A 15,937-nucleotide genomic window follows, 5' to 3' on the forward strand; every position below is an offset into this window, starting at 1 on the left:
TTCCCTCCCCACACCCACCCCAGCATGTGCAATCTTCCTGGACCAGGGATTGAACCCATGTCCTCTGCACTGGCAGGCGGATTCTTATCCACTCACAGTGCACATTTAATTTCATTTTATTGTGTCCTTTTTATTAGACTGGCCCATTTGTGTCTTAAGGCTCCCGACCTGCTTTCATCACTTTAATGAAGATGGATCTAGCCAATCTGTTCTTAGAATCCATCTCAGTCCCCTCGTAGCACGAGTCTCGACCTCAGTCTCTTTCTCAGCTGTCACCTATATTAAGAAACACTCAGAGGAGACCCACTAATGGTGGTTCAGGATCACATGATCTTTTCTTTTCCAAGGTGGATTTTTACATCTGCAAGGAGAACTGTCTACCACACACCTGCCACATGTTGCCAGTGTGGGTGGGCTTGTCCTTGGTGCAGCAGCTCATCCTGTTCCTCCAGTGGGGCCTTTCACCACTCCTTGCCTTCCTGCAAGATAACAGATGGATCGCTACACTTGGTGTCTCTCGCTTATAAGGTCCCTCAGCTCAGTGGATTGCTGGGATCTTTCATCTAGAGCTTTTCCTCAACTCCCAGTGAGCCTCTATTAGCAGACCATTTATTGTGGCTAAGATACAATTCCAAGTTCCATAGAGCAACTTTCCTCTGGCTGTACATCAAAAATTCAATTCTGAAGGACCTACTGTTAGGCACAAGGAACTCAATATTTTTCAATAACTGACATGGGAAAAGAATATATATATATATATATATATATATATATATATATATGAGAATCATTTTGCTTTATGCCCAAAATTAACACAGCATTATAAATCAGCTATGCTTCAATAAAAAAAAAAAAGAAAAAAATTTCAATTCTGATTTCTCCTAACTTCTTCGTATCTGAATTTAGCAGTAGAATGCATCAGAGGATAATGTAAAGTTTATCCTAAATGTGCACCTAAGCTATGACCCAGTAAGAGATATCTTTAAAAGTGTTGGTTCTGCATACTGTATATACCATACAAGGGGTAATTCCCTAAATGGGAAAGAGATTCTAAACAGAGCAAATGTATGTATATGTACAGTTGATTCATTTTACTGAACAGGAGAACTGAACACAACATTGTAAAGCAACTGTACTCCAACAAAAATTAATTTAAAAGTTTTTAAAGGCTTTAAAATAATAGTGAGCTTGCCTAAGCTCTGTGTGTCTAGCAGATCTGGGCAAGTCAGCTGACCTGGCAAAAGAAGGAAGAGCTGCCCTCTGTTTGGATGAGGTGGGCGTACATTGGTGTGCCCCTCCACCTGGTCAGCTTCCCTACAGATTCTCAACCTGGTCCCTGCCCGCCGTGGAGTCTGCCAGCCCTAGGAGGGGAGGAAAAGCAGGGGCCCTGAGCCCGAGCCCAAGTTCAAGGCCAGAGCTGGGATTGTTAATGGCAGGGGTGAAGGGAAGCCTACAAAGGAACCACAGGACAGGGAGGACCAGAGAACCTAGGTCACAGAAGCTAAGGTCTTGTCCAAAGATTCAGGGACAGAATTTTCATCTATTTTTAGATGAAGTAGCAGGATGTGGAAACCAAAAAAAAACAAAAAAAAATGGTCAGTTCTCCCATACTGCACAATGGTGATGACTTATGCAAAACATCCTCTTTTCCTATTTTTAACTAGATCACAGAAGCTGCGTCAAAGGACTGGCTGCTGACTAATCCTGTTGAGACACCTTTCTCTGAATTGCATAAATGCCATCTACGCTAGAGAACATTCGAGAAGGGGGAGAAAAACTGTTAAAGACTACTGCACACGGGGCATCCTTATAAATAGTCTTCTGAGTGGGATTGAAGTGTTCTGGGCCACAGCTTTCTGGGAGTTGTCTAGGATTTCATGGCTGAATGAGGCAGACATTCAAGGAGAAATCATTCATTTACTTAAGCTGAATTAATGGTCCCATGACTTTCTCACATTCCAAAGTACAGTGACGACTGTTTTTCAGTAGATTACCTGGAGAAGAATGCTGGTTTTTCAGAAAAACTATTATCTTGTGGTATAAATATCCCCACACCAGGAACAGATATTTTATTAGAGAAAAGGAGTCAGGAACGAAAGCAAAGGGTTCTCAGTGCTTTATGGATGAGAACCACGTCATGCCAATGGAGGCCCTTGAACATCAGCAGAGACCTGAGCCATCACGGAAGGCAGCCCTTCTCCACTGTACTGGAGGGGAGATGGCGCTGCTGGAGATGCTGTGGGGACCGGATTCCTCCTGCCTCCCCGGACTCACCACTTCCTCATGCTCAAGCAGACCCCCAGCGGCCAGTCTCTGCATCTCTTTGCCTGGGAGCTTTTTTCATAACTGAGGGAAGTCAGATGTGCCAGGGGATACACACCACCCAGAAGCAGCACCAGCCCACAATCAACAACTGGCAGGACTTGATGTATAAATACCCCAGGCCCTCACCCCTCAGTGGGGTAACCCCTAGGTATAGGGGCTCCAAGCTGCTAACACAAAGAGAAAGTGGGCTGCAGGCTGTGGTGGGTGGATGTTGGCTAGAAGTTAATGTAATAATGTTGGTTTGCTTTCAAGGTATGTATATGAGTCTCTGTGTATATCTGTATGGGGTGTGTGTGTGTATATATATATATGTATACACACACATATATGTATAGACATATTGAGTGTATTAATATATATGTAAGTGTATATATATATACATACAATAAATATTATATATGATGTTTATGTACGTTACCTTCTATTTACAGAAGGTGATACTGTTTTTCTGTTTGCAATGATATTACAAAGTTTCCCTTTAAAATAAACTTATTTAATAAAAAATGCTGGGTTGATTTAAAGCACATGTAAGTACATGATAGAACATGAATTATGCTAATATGATAAAAACTGGGGAAGGCTGTGCATGAATGACTAACGTTAGTCTGGTATCTCCTGCCTCAGATTCTGCTGGTGCTGCAGAAACTGTGGAGAGAAAGGAAAGCTGGCTTCAGGTCACCTGCCTCAGTTTCAAGCAGGGCAACTCTGTGTTTGTTGGGTTGGGAATCAGTAATTTAAAGATTGAATTAGGAATACAAGCTACTAGATATAAAACAGATAAACAACAAGGACCTACTGTGTAGCACAGAATTATAGAATTATATGCAACATCTGAATTATATCCAACAACAGAATTATATTCAATATTCCATTATAATAACCTATAATGGAATATAACCTGAAAAAAACCTGAATCATTTTGTTGTATACATGAGACTAACACAATATCATAAATCAACTATACTTTAATTTAAAAAATCCAATGTTGGCATTGAATTGTACATCTAAAAACTGTTAAAATGGCAAGTTTTATGTTATGTATATCTTGCCACAATACAAAAATATAACTTTTTTTAAAAAAAAGAATGAATTAGAGGAAGGGAGGTTTACTGCTTAAAGGAATATTAGTTGATACGTTTGCAAATTTCAGGAGTCCGGCATTCAGTTGATCAAGAAATTGGAGCCCAGAGAGATTAGATGACATTTCCTAGTTCCCACACAGAGGTTGTGAAGGGTGGGTTGCATTCTCATAACTCCCTCCCATGCTCTTCCCACTGTGCTCACTTCCTGAGGTAGTGGGACTTGAAGGATAGGAGGAAGTGAAAGAGGAGCAAAGACTGGAGAGCGCTTTACAGGTGGGGAGGTCCAAGAGCTCGAAGGTGTGAAGGCGGAATGCAGGTGACTCTTCCCAAGCCAGGTGGGAAGAGCTTTTTGACTGAAGGGAGGGTTGGGGCAGAGGAGGGGTGAGGAATAAGGTGAGGAAATAGGCTAGGATCAGACTGGAGGGGAGCTCAAATGCCTGGAGCTGACTCATTGGAAAAGACCCTGATGCTAGGGAATATTGAAGGCAAAAGAAGAGGGCCGCAGAGGATGAGATGGTTAAATGGTATCCCGGACTCAATGGACATGAAAAAATTTGAGCACACTCTGAGAGATAGCAAAGGACAGGGGAGCCCGGTGTGCCGCAGTCCATGGGGTCACAGAGAGTCGGACATGACTGAGTGACTGAACAACCAACAAGAAATGCCTGGTGTGTGTAAGTCGCTTAGTTGTGTCTGACTCTTTGAGATCCCATGGACTGTAGCCTGGCAAGCTCCTCTGTCAATGGAATTCTCCAGGCAAGAATACTGGAGTGAGTGGCCATTCCCTTCTCCTGGGGATCTTCCCAATGCTTGGGGAGGAGAATGTTAACTCCCCAGGATTTGTGATCCAAATCTCTGATCTGGGAATTGACAGATCAAAACCAGGCTATAGAATGCAGCATGGTAAAAAGTAACTGTGATCAAATATCGCTTCATGAACATACAATTTACTTAGCCTGTCTATGCCTTAGCTTTTTCATCTATGAAACAGCAACAGCATCAGAAGTTCCCACTTGAGATTTTGGTAAGGATTACTGGAAATTATATACCCCAAACAATGTCTGGTATCTAGTAAGGGCTCAGAAAATAATAGCTACCATGATCTCCGACTATGCCAAAGCCTTTGACTGTGTGTATCACAATAAACTGTGGAAAATTCTGAAAGAGATGGGAATACCAGACCACCTGATCTGCCTCTTGAGAAATTTGTATGCAGGTCAGGAAGCAACAGTTAGAACTGGACATGGAACAACAGACTGGTTCCAAATAGGAAAAGGAGTTCGTCAAGGCTGTATATTGTCACCCTGTTTATTTAACTTATATGCAGAGTACATCATGAGAAACGCTGGACTGGAAGAAACACAAGCTGGAATCAAGATTGCCGGGAGAAATATCAATCACCTCAGATATGCAGATGACACCACCCTTATGGCAGAAAGTGAAGAGGAACTCAAAAGCCTCTTGATGAAAGTGAAAGAGGAGAGTGAAAAAGTTGGCTTAAAGCTCAACATTCAGAAAACTAAGATCATGGCATCTGGTCCCATCACTTCATGGGAAATAGATGGGGAAACAGTATCAGACTTTATTTTTCTGGGCTCCAAAATCACTGCAGATGGTGACTGCAGCCATGAAATTAAATGACACTCCTTGGAAGGAAAGTTATGACCAACCTAGATAGCATATTCAAAAGCAGAGACATTACTTTGCCAACAAAGGTTCGTCTAGTCAAGGCTATGGTTTTTCCTGTGGTCATGTATGGATGTGAGAGTTGGACTGTGAAGAAGGCTGAGCGCCAAAGAACTGATGCTTTTGAACTGTGGTGTTGGAGAAGACTCTTGAGAGTCCCTTGGACTGCAAGGAGATCCAACCAGTCCATTCTGAAGGACATCAGCCCTGGGATTTGTTTGAAAGGAATGATGCTAAAGCTGAAACTCCAGTACTTTGGCCACCTGATGTGAAGAGTTGACTCATTGGAAAAGACTCTGATGCTGGGAGGGATTGGGGGCAGGAGGAGAAGGCTGGATGGCATCACTGACTCGATGGACGTGAGTCTGAGTGAGCTCCAGGAGTTGGTGATGGACAGGGAGGCCTGGCATGCTGCAATTCATGGGGTTGCAAAGAATCGGACACGACTGAGCGACTGATCTGATCTGATGATCTCTGAGGGGCTTCCCAGGTGGGGCTGGTGGTAAAGAACCTGCCTGCCAACGCAGAGGACGTAAGAGAAATGGGTTTGATCCCTGGGTTGGGAAGATCCCTTGGAGGAGGGCATGGCAACCCACTCCAGTATTTTTGCCTGGAGAATCCCATGGACAGAGAAGCCTGGTGGGCTACAGTTCCTAGGGTCATTCAAAGTTGGACACAACTGAAGCAACTTAGCATGCACACATGATTTCTGAGGTCTGAACTGACTCTAGAGATGGAAGTGCCTTGGCTGAGCTAGCTCATAGCAGAGCCAAAATTAGAAGTCAGATCCTATAATTTCTAATTCAACATTGTATCATATTTTAAAACAGTGGGTTATTTATTTTCTGATACAATTATTTATTTCTGATATGCATTAGCATTTCTACTTGCAAGGCATAGGGCTCTTATTCTTTGTGGGCAGTCACTACAATGGTTTCCTTTTAGAAAAAGAATTTTTATCAATATCTTTCATTCTCTAATTAATATATTACATTTAGAGTGAGTGCACTGTTTGCTTTGAAAAAGCCAGACTTTCCATTTTCAGCCAACTGATGTTGCAGCCTTACTTTAAACCTTATGAAATTATGACATTTAGAATATAATAACTATTCTGATTGTTTCTTTGTGTCTGTGGAGAAAACATTTATTTTGACCAAATGCTATCTTTTCCCTCTTTCATCAAATGGATCATACTTATGATCCAAGTGCATCTGTTGTTCTTTATGATTCATTGATCAACCATGAAAGAACAAACAAATCAGATGCTGAAACTTGGGTGGTAGGTTATCGGTGATTCTCTCCAGGAGACTGCAGTCTCCTAAAGAATCATAGACCTGAAGAGATGGCTTCTCACTGAGGAACAAAAGGTTTAAACTTCACAGTGGGAAGCCTCCACTTTTAAGATCTGCATCTAAGAGATGGGCTACCAAGACATCTAACTTTGAAAACCAATAAGGCTCTGTTCACAAGCCCCATGAGGCTATAGGGAGGTGGGCTCTTAAAGGGTTCCTGTCCTGGGATGCACCAGCCTGAAAGCTCAGGGTATAGGGCAGAGACAGAGTGCTTGGACTTTGTGAGAGAGAAGCCCAAGTGCTGATCTTGGAGTTGGCCTGGGGGCAGGCATCTGATCTGACACGCATTTGGGGGCCTGCTGGCACTCTGAGGGGGGAAGTTAGGGGTCTGGTGGCCACTGTCTTGGCTCTCACCACCTCTGGACCCTGGGATTCCCCCAGTGGAACTTTTATAGGCATCTGGCTCTCAGTCTTTGCAGCTGCTGTCCAGGGGCCACTCCTTGATTGCCTGGCTCTGATAGGCAGCCAGGCTTGCATGCCTGGATCCCAGGGCAATGTGGCAGTCTGCGAGATGGTTCTTGGTTGGTAGCCACCCGGGGCAGTGCACAGGTGGTGATCTGAGGTGCTCCCCCAAGTCCCACACGAGGCTCTCTGTCTGGGTGGCCTCTTGGCTGGTCCTGGAGCTTTGACCGGAAGGACAGGACCACCTGTAAGGCCCTGTGGATGCAGATGTGCTCTTGGGGCAGGTAGGCTATTGCAAAGCATCTCTGCGGCCTCCCACTGCCTCACTGTTGCTTGTGGATATCTCCCAGATGGAAGTGCATATGGTCATCTAGAGCCCCAGTTTGGGGGGTTGCTGCCCAGGGGACACCTCAAGATGATGGCCAGGGAGACATACCTTTGCAGTCCTGTAGCACTGGTATAGACTTACATGCTTTAAAGTTGCTGCCTGACAGTCTGGCTTCTTAATCACATACCACCACATGGCACGTTGATGCTGTTCAGTCACTAAGTTGTGTCCTACTCTTCATAACCCCATGAACTGCAGCACACCAGGCCTCCCTGTCCTTCATTATCTCCGAGTTTGCTCAAATTCATCTCCACTGAGTCAGTGATGCCATCCAGACTTCTCATCCTCTGTCACTCCTTTCTCCTCTTGCCCTCAATCTTTCCCAGCCTCAGAGTCTTTTCCAATGAATCAGCTCTTTGCATCAGTATTGGAGCTTCAGCTTTAGTGTCAGTCCTTCCAATGAATATTCAAGGTTGATTTCCTTTGGGATTGACTGGTTTGATCTCCTTGCTGTGCAAGGGCCATTCAAGAGTCTTCTCCAGCATGACAGTTGGAAATCATCAATTCTTCCGCCCTCAGCTTTCTTTATAGTCCAACTCTCACATCCATACATGACTACTGGAAAAACCATAGCTTTGACTATACAGACCTTTGTCAGCAAAGTGATATCTCTGTTTTTTAATACACTGTGTATGTTTGTCATAGCTTTTCTTCCAATGAGCAGCATCTTTCAATTTCGTGGCTGCAATCACCAACTGCAGTGATTTTGGAGCCAAAGAAAGTGAAACCTGAGACTGTTTTCACTTTTTCCCCATCTATTTGCCATGAAGTAATGGGACTGGATGCCATGATCTTCATTTTTGAATGTTGAGTTTTAAGCCAGCTTTTTCACTCTCCTCTTTCACCGTCAAGAGGCCCTTTAGTTCCTCTTCACTTTCTGCCATCAAAGTGATATCATCTGCATATCTGAGGTTGTTGATATTTCTCCCAGCAGTCTTGACTTCATCTTGTGAGTCATCCAGCCCAGCATTTCACATGAGATACTCTGCATACTAGTTAAATAAGCACGGTGACAATATACAGCCTTGACATACTTCTTTCCCACTTTTTAACCAGTCCATTGTTCCATGTCCAATTCTAACTATTGCTTCTTGTTCTGCATACAGGTTTCTCAGGAGGCAGGTAAAGTGGTCTGGTATTCCAATCTCTAAGAAATTTCCACAGTTTTCTGTGATCTACTCAGTCAAAGGCTTTACCTTAGTCAATGAAGCAGAAGTAGATGCTTTTATGGAATTCCCTTGCTTTTCCTATGATCCAGCGAATGTTGGCAATTCGATCTTCAGTTCCTCTGACTTTTCTAAATCCAGCTTCTTTATCTGGAAGTTCTTGGTTCTGCTGAAGCCTAGCTTGTAGACTTTTGAGCATAATTTTGCTAGCATGTGAAATGAGTACAATTGTATAGTAATTTGAACATTCTTTGGCATTGCCTTTCTTTGGGATTGGAATTAAAACTGACCTTTCCAGTCCAGTGGCCACTGCTGAGTTTTCCAAATTTGCTGGCATATTGAATGCAGCACTTTAACAGCATCATCTTTTAGGATTTGAAATAGCTCAGCTGGAATTCCATTGCCTCCACTACCTTCGTTTGTAGAATGCTTCCTACTGCCGACTTGACTTCACAGTCCAGGATGTCTGATTTTAGGTGGGTGACCACATCACCATGGTTATCCAGACTACTAAGACCTTTTTTACATAGTTCTTCTGTGTACTCTTGCCACTTCTTCTTCATCTCTTCTTCTGCTGTTAGATCCTTGCCATTTCTGTCTTTATTGTGCCCATCTTTGCATGAAATGAAAACTCTAAATATGAAAAATAATCTTCTACAATCTCACCAGCAATCACTGACTTTTTCATTCACGCCACTCTCTAATCTGTCCAGTTTATTTTCAGAATCTGTAATGACTTTCATTTTCTTATATGGTGATTTAAAAATACTATATTTGTTCAGTCAAAAAAAAACCCACCTCTCTTAAAAAGTTATGCATGTGCTTACTAAACACAGCATTAGTTTCTAATGTGTATGTCAGTGATAAATTTACGAATATCCTGGATTACCCTCCTTATTTTTTTCTTGTGCTCTCTTGCAATAGTTCCTGGACTGACTTTGCTAACTGGTGCTTGTCAAAATAGATATTTTATATTCACCTCTTCAATTCAAGCTTACTACACTTCACAGATATAGTGGTTCCAAACCATGATATAGTATAAATAACAAGCAATTAGCTTGTAATTTTATTTAAAAGTACAAAGTTCCAATTTCAAAAGTTTTGCATGCATTTTCCATAATTATATGAGAATCTTTTCAAAGCTGCTTTTTAATCTTTTGAGTTTCCCTGTCTAACTTTGCCAAATACATTGATAGTAGTAATAAATCTTTACAATAATTATTTTTAAACAAATTTGCTTAGATTTTAAGACAAGTTTAATTTTTGTAAGCAATTTTATAAATATAGAAAGATACTGGGCATTCTTGAAAGCAATGATTTAAAAAGCTGATCTAATAAATTCTCTGGTGTATGAACTTTGATGAATTTATATATGGTGTATGAACTTATATAAATGCACACCACTATATCTTATGTTATCATAAGGCTTAATGATTATGGTCTTAGGGTAACATGAAAGGTTTCTTTTAAGTAGTACCCAACATCTTTAAGCAGAGAAGGCAATGGCAACCCACTCCAGTACTCTTGCCTGGAAAATCCCATGGATGGAGGAGCCTGGTAGGCTGCAGTCCATGGGGTCACTAAGAGTCGGACACAACTGAGCAACTTCACTTTCACTTTTCACTGTCATGCATTGGAAAAGGAAATGGCAACCCACTCCAGTGTTCTTGCCTGGAGAATCCCAGGGACGGGGGAGCCTGTTGGGCTGCCATCTATGGGGTCGCACAGAGTCGAACACGACTGAAGCGACTTAGCAGCAGCAGCAGCAACATCTTTAAGAGAACAATTAACTGTCTTTACTTGGAGGCAGTGTGAAGGATTGGTGACTCTAATCATTTTTATCAGAGTAATTAAAGTAAATGAGTTAACCATATCATTAAAACTTATTTTGCCTTAAATGCAACAATAATAATAATTGACCTCAGTGGTCTTTGTCAGTATTACTGACTGGGTGAAAAAGTTAGTGCTTACTTCCTTAGACAAAAATGTATGATATGGGAAGATGTAAACATATCCCATATTATAATTTGGATTGACTAGGATCTAACAGAAAAAGCAGCAGATACAGAATCTAAGAGGAAACACAATATTTAACATCCTCAGTATGACAGTAAAAGAAATGTATTAGTATGAAGATTTTTAGAATTTTTGTATCTTATTGTCAAAGAGAAACACAACTGATAACAAATATGGAGTCAATGAGGGCATCATAATGACACTTATAGCAAAATATGGCCACCAAGTGCAGATTCATGAGATGAGAAAGAGTGATTTAGAACATGTGATACAGTTTATAAGCCATTAAAATTAGAGGTGAAAGGAAGTTGTATTAAATTACTTAGGGCAATATCTTTCTGCCTCTACAAGATTAAGAGAGCGCACTTCACAATAGATGTCTTCAGAAATTTAACTGACCATTCATTTAAATCTAAAGTGGATAAGCTGAAATTTAATAAGCATTTTATGTCCTATATTAGATTGGCCCTAATAAGCAAGTCTGAATCTTGTTTTCAAGAGGAAAATTGCCTTTGATGACCAGCACCTCTTTGCCTGTCTGTCCTTCCAGTAGGGACGAGCTCTTCAGAATAAGGGCAAGCATGCCTAGCAGATAATAACAGCAGGACATTCTCCAGGTGTCTGGCGAACTGTTCAAAGTCATGGTCCATTAGAAACAACAAAGGTAATTTGGTTTCAAGGAAACTGAGACCCCTTTACCAACGCCTCTAGTGCCCTTCTCCTAGAGAAGAGGGGTAAACAGAGCATTCAGTTTAGAGCGTTCAGACGAGGGCAGAGAAACAGGCCACTGTTCCCTGAAGGCACTGCCTGCTCCATGCCCTTGGGACTTAGCAAAAGCTACCACATATTATTGTTTATTGTCTAAGCATACGTCTGTCTTCCTGACTAGACTGAAATCATCCCAGAGGCAGGGACAAAGGTGAGTTATCTGGGCATCCCCAGCACCTTCTATGTGCCCTATGCAAATTTTTGCTGTGGATAAAGGTGATATTTTTAGGTAAATAAGTAAGCTAGTTAATTAATAGAATTTAGAAAGGATAAGGATCCAATTTTCTCTAAAAATTGAGTAGTAGTAGTAGTATTTTTAATTTTTCATTAAAGTATAATTGATTTATAATGTGTTCTTTTCTGCCATAGAGCAAAGTGATTCTGTGATATATGCACATTCTTTTTAAAATATTCTTTCCCACTATGGTTCAGCATAGAATACCGAATATACTTCTCTTTGCATACAGTGCATGTGTGCTAAGTCTCTTCAGTCCTGTCCAACTCTGCGATCCTTTGGACTGCAGCCCGCCAGCCTCCTCTGTCCATGGGATTCTCCAGGCGAGAATACTGGAGTGGGTTGCCACGTTCTCCTCCAGGGGATCTTCCTGACTCAGAGATCAAACCCGCGTCTCTACGTCTAAGCTGCAATGGCAGGAGGGTTCTTTAGCACTTGGCCGCCTGGGACGCCTGTGCTGTGCAGCAGGACCTTGCTTATCCATTCTATATAGAAGAGCTTACATCCGTCACCCCCATCTCCCACTCCTCCCCTCCCCAACGCCCTCTCCCTTGGCAACCACAAATCTCTTCTATCTGTCCTTGAGTCTGCTTCTGTTTTATAGATAGGTTCATTTGAGTCATATTTTAGCTTCTACGTAAGAGTGATATCATATTGTATTTGTCTTTCTCTTTCTGACTTACTTCACACAGTATGATAATCTCTAATTGCATCCACGTTACTGCAGATGGCATTATTTTGCTCTTTTTTATGGCTGAGTATTATTCCATTGTGCTGATATATAGGCACCACATCTTCTTTATCCATTCCTCTGTGGATGGACATTTAGGTTGCTTCCATGTCCTGGCAACTGTAAGCAGTGCTGCTATGAACATAAGGGTGCATATGTCTTGAATTATAGTCTTGTCTGTATATATGCCCAGGAATGGGATTGCTAGATCATGTGGTAATTCTATTTTTAGTTTTCTGAGGAACCTCCATGCTATTTTCCATAGCAGCAGCATCAACTTTCATTTCCAGCAACAGCGCAGGAGGGTTACCTTTTCTCCACACCCTCTCCAGCATTTGTTATCTGTAGACTTTTTAATGATGACTATTCTGAACTGTGTGAGGTGGTACCTTATTGTAGTTCTGATTTGCATTTCTCTAATCAACAATATTGAGCATCTTTTCATGTGTCTACTGGCCATCTGTATTTCTTCTTTGGAGAAATGTCTATTCGGGTCTTCTGCCCATTTTTTGACTGTGTTGTTTGGTTTTTTGTTGTTTGTGTTGTTGAGTTGTATGAACTGTTTGGAAACGAAGTCCTTGTCATTTACAAATATTTTTTCTCATTCTGTAGGCTTTTTGTTTTGGTTATCGTTTCCTTTGCCATGCAAAAGCTTGAAAATTTGATTAGGTCTCATTCGTTTATTCTTGTTTTTATTTCTATTGCCTTGGGAGACTGACCTAAGAAAACATTGGTACAATTTATGTCAGAGAATACTTTGCCTATGATCTCTTCTAAGAATTTTATGGTATCATGTCTTATGTTTGGGCCATTTAGAGTTTATTGTGTGTATGAGTGTATTCTAACTTTAGCAGATGATTTTTTGCCTTAGTTAATGTGGGGCAGATCCCTTCTCTAGGAGAAATAAGTGTCAAATGAGTAAAAAAAATCACATATCATATCAATGTATTAATATATATATTTGTTTAGAAAATACAGTAAAGCATAAAATCATTAGAATATTTATAAAATCCAAAACTACAAATTTATCTTCACCACAGGTCTTTTTTGGTCAAAAAGTTATGCTAATTAAATCAACACTTATCAGAGTTTGGGCTCTAGAGCTGGTCCTATGTGCTATTAATAGCTATTACAATTAAAATTGTACCAAAGTTTAATAATTTGAGAAAATTTGGGGTGAAACAAAATTATATGATATTCCTTTATTATAGGGTTTCTCAAAGATCTATTATTAAAGGGTTTCTTTTAATTCTTAAAAATTATGCCAACATGCTTTATGGATCTTCAAGGTTGGAAGGCAGCTGATACGGATTTATTAACATCATTTATCTCTTTTATGAAACAACTAAGGGATTAGTGGTTTGAGGAACACACTTTGGGAAATGCTGACTCAGACAGAATTCTAATGTAGGCTCCTTCTGCTAGAGAAATTTCACCATTGACGACCTGTATTTAAAGAACTGCAATGTAAAACTTCCTGGAATGATGGTTCTCAGCGCTGGCTGACCGTTAGAATCATCTGGGAACTTTAAACATGCGGAAGCCAAGACCCCATCCTAGGCAAGATAAGTCAGGGTTTCTGAGGGTAAGTTTCCCATCGAGAAGATAGAAATAATACTACCAACCTCACAGGATTATCATGAAACATAAATGAGATCATATGTGTAAAATGCCCACTCCAGTGCCCAAAACGAAAGTTGTCTTTGAAAAAAAAAAAAAAAAAGTTTCTTTCTAGGGATAATGTAGAATTTCAATTTAAAAATGTAGAAGATACTATGAAAATAGAAAATCACTATTTGGCTGGCACTGTTTTGCCTCCTTGAATGCAAAAACTAAAGGGTAAATGTATGATGAGAAACAGGATGTTTGCCTAGTCTCAAAGGATTTCCTCACGACATACTTATTCATTACAAAGGGAAAAGAGCGACTTCAACAGTGGAAGAATCTGCGGACCCCATCTTCATTAAGCAAAGAAAGGTTGCCTCACTAGTAAGGAGACATGTCAACATGACCTACCCCGATCTCGTGCATTGAGACGAGCATGTCAGCACTTCTGCAGTACCGTTGCCAAAAAATACGTCTCCAGGGTTTCCTTACTAGGAAACATCGGACAAACCCAAATCAAAGGACGTTTCACAAAATAACTGGCAGCACTCTTCGGAAGTGTCAAGGTCATGAAATAAAAAGAAAGACACACTAAGGAACTGTCCCTGATCAGACGAGAGTGAGGAGCTATGACAAACACCTACAATGTGTGAGGCTGGATTGGATCAAGGACCAGTCCTTGGGACATTAGTGGGATGTTAGTGGGACAATTGGTGAAAACCAATGAGTTTTGTAGAGTCTGCATTTTCCAAACGCTATTACCTGGTTACGACAATTGTGCTGCAGTTATATAAGATGGTAACTTTCGGAGATGAGGGGTGATAGGTAGGTGGAACGTGGTACTATTTTGCAACTTTTTTGTAAGGCTGAAAAATTTTCAAAATGAAAAGTTTTAATACATTTGATGTGTATTTCTTTCCTACTTGGACACTATATAGAAAACAGAATCAGTATTTTTTTTTCTTAGGTATTATAGAGGAAATATGTCTCTGTGCTCTACAGTGTATGTTGAGTATCGTGAAAAAGAGGCCCAAGGTGAACATTGTAACCAGTCTTTCATATGATGTTAATAAATGTGTTCTCTAAATAAATGTGGCTAGCGGATTTGGCAAAGAGGAAAAACCAAAGAGATCCAGGAAAGTAGAGGGTAGGAGAGAGGAGATGGTGGGAAGAAATTGGGAGCTGCTGGAACGGGTTTTGGAAACAGTTCTTGAGTAAGGCTGCAGGAGGCAGACAGACAGTTGCGAGAATAGGAAATAACCATGAAGGATATTAAGGAGGGCAGAGAAGGGACAGAAGCACTGAAAGATATTTTCCTGGCATCATACATGTATTTCTCCTTGATATTCGCTTGTGAGTCTATAGTAGAGATTTTTATTTTTTCTAAATTTTTCCTTTGAATATTAATCTGTGCTGAGACTCATCCTTGAAGGGCCTGGGTTATAGTCCTGTTACACTGACACACAGCCCAGACAGCGTGCCTGGTCTGTGAGACAGACAGCTTAACCGTTTACCTGGGAGCCCTTTATGGAAAAAGTAGCTTGACCCTGCAAACTTAAGCCGCTGAAGGATCCTGCTGGGCAGTTCTCTCTTGCTGGGGATGAGGAAGGGCTGCCATCTGTAGACTTGAGAAGGACTGCTGGCACAGGGTGGATGAAGAGCTGTGTGGGGTCTCTTCTGGGTTGTCTTCACTGGCAATGTCCATTTGTTTCTTCCCAATCATTTTCAAGACTGGAAGCCAGAAATGAATCTGAAAAGACACAAAGTTGGATGAATGAGCATTAGAATTATTTCAGCTGCCACTGACATAAACTTTTCAAAAGACTTTGAAAATGGCCAGAAAAACTTATCCTTAAGGATTGCCTTGGTCTTTCATTGTCTATGAAATATTTTCCGATTCTGTAAGTTGTAGATGGCTGATGGCAACAATGCAAATTATTCTTGTCCATAGGCATGCAAATGAATTTCACCCAGTAGGATACAACTCATCCTCCCATCCACCCTGTTGGAACAAGCCAGTTTTGCATCTATTAAGCAAATTAATTTTGGTCTTCTCAGTGGTTTGTATATATGTGTGTGATTTAAATTGTTCTTTGAATTGGTTGGAATTTCTTATTGTTCCCTTTTTAATTAATAAGCTGAATAAAGTCTTTGACAAGTGTTCATTTTATATGTGTGTGAA

General features: G+C 40.9%; 1 protein-coding gene across 6 annotated transcripts in view; it reads right to left on the reverse strand.

The window, feature by feature from the left end:
* Positions 1 to 502: 502 nt before the first annotated feature.
* DCSTAMP (dendrocyte expressed seven transmembrane protein) overlaps positions 503 to 15,937 on the reverse strand; it is a 34,180-nt gene continuing 18,745 nt past the window's right edge. For 5 of the 6 annotated variants that reach the window (XM_005215603.5, XM_059874462.1, XM_005215604.5 and 2 more), the window contains one exon: positions 15,065 to 15,505. In XM_005215603.5, the coding sequence (XP_005215660.1) occupies positions 15,311 to 15,505 (195 nt within the window). In that variant the 3' untranslated portion in view covers positions 15,065 to 15,310. Of the gene's footprint in view, positions 14,306 to 15,064; positions 15,506 to 15,937 lie in introns of those variants that run through there. The other variant, XM_025001867.2, reaches the window with a different exon arrangement.

Source organism: Bos taurus, chromosome 14, assembly GCF_002263795.3.
Source record: "Bos taurus isolate L1 Dominette 01449 registration number 42190680 breed Hereford chromosome 14, ARS-UCD2.0, whole genome shotgun sequence".
In the NCBI taxonomy this organism is placed as follows: Eukaryota; Metazoa; Chordata; class Mammalia; order Artiodactyla; family Bovidae; genus Bos; species Bos taurus.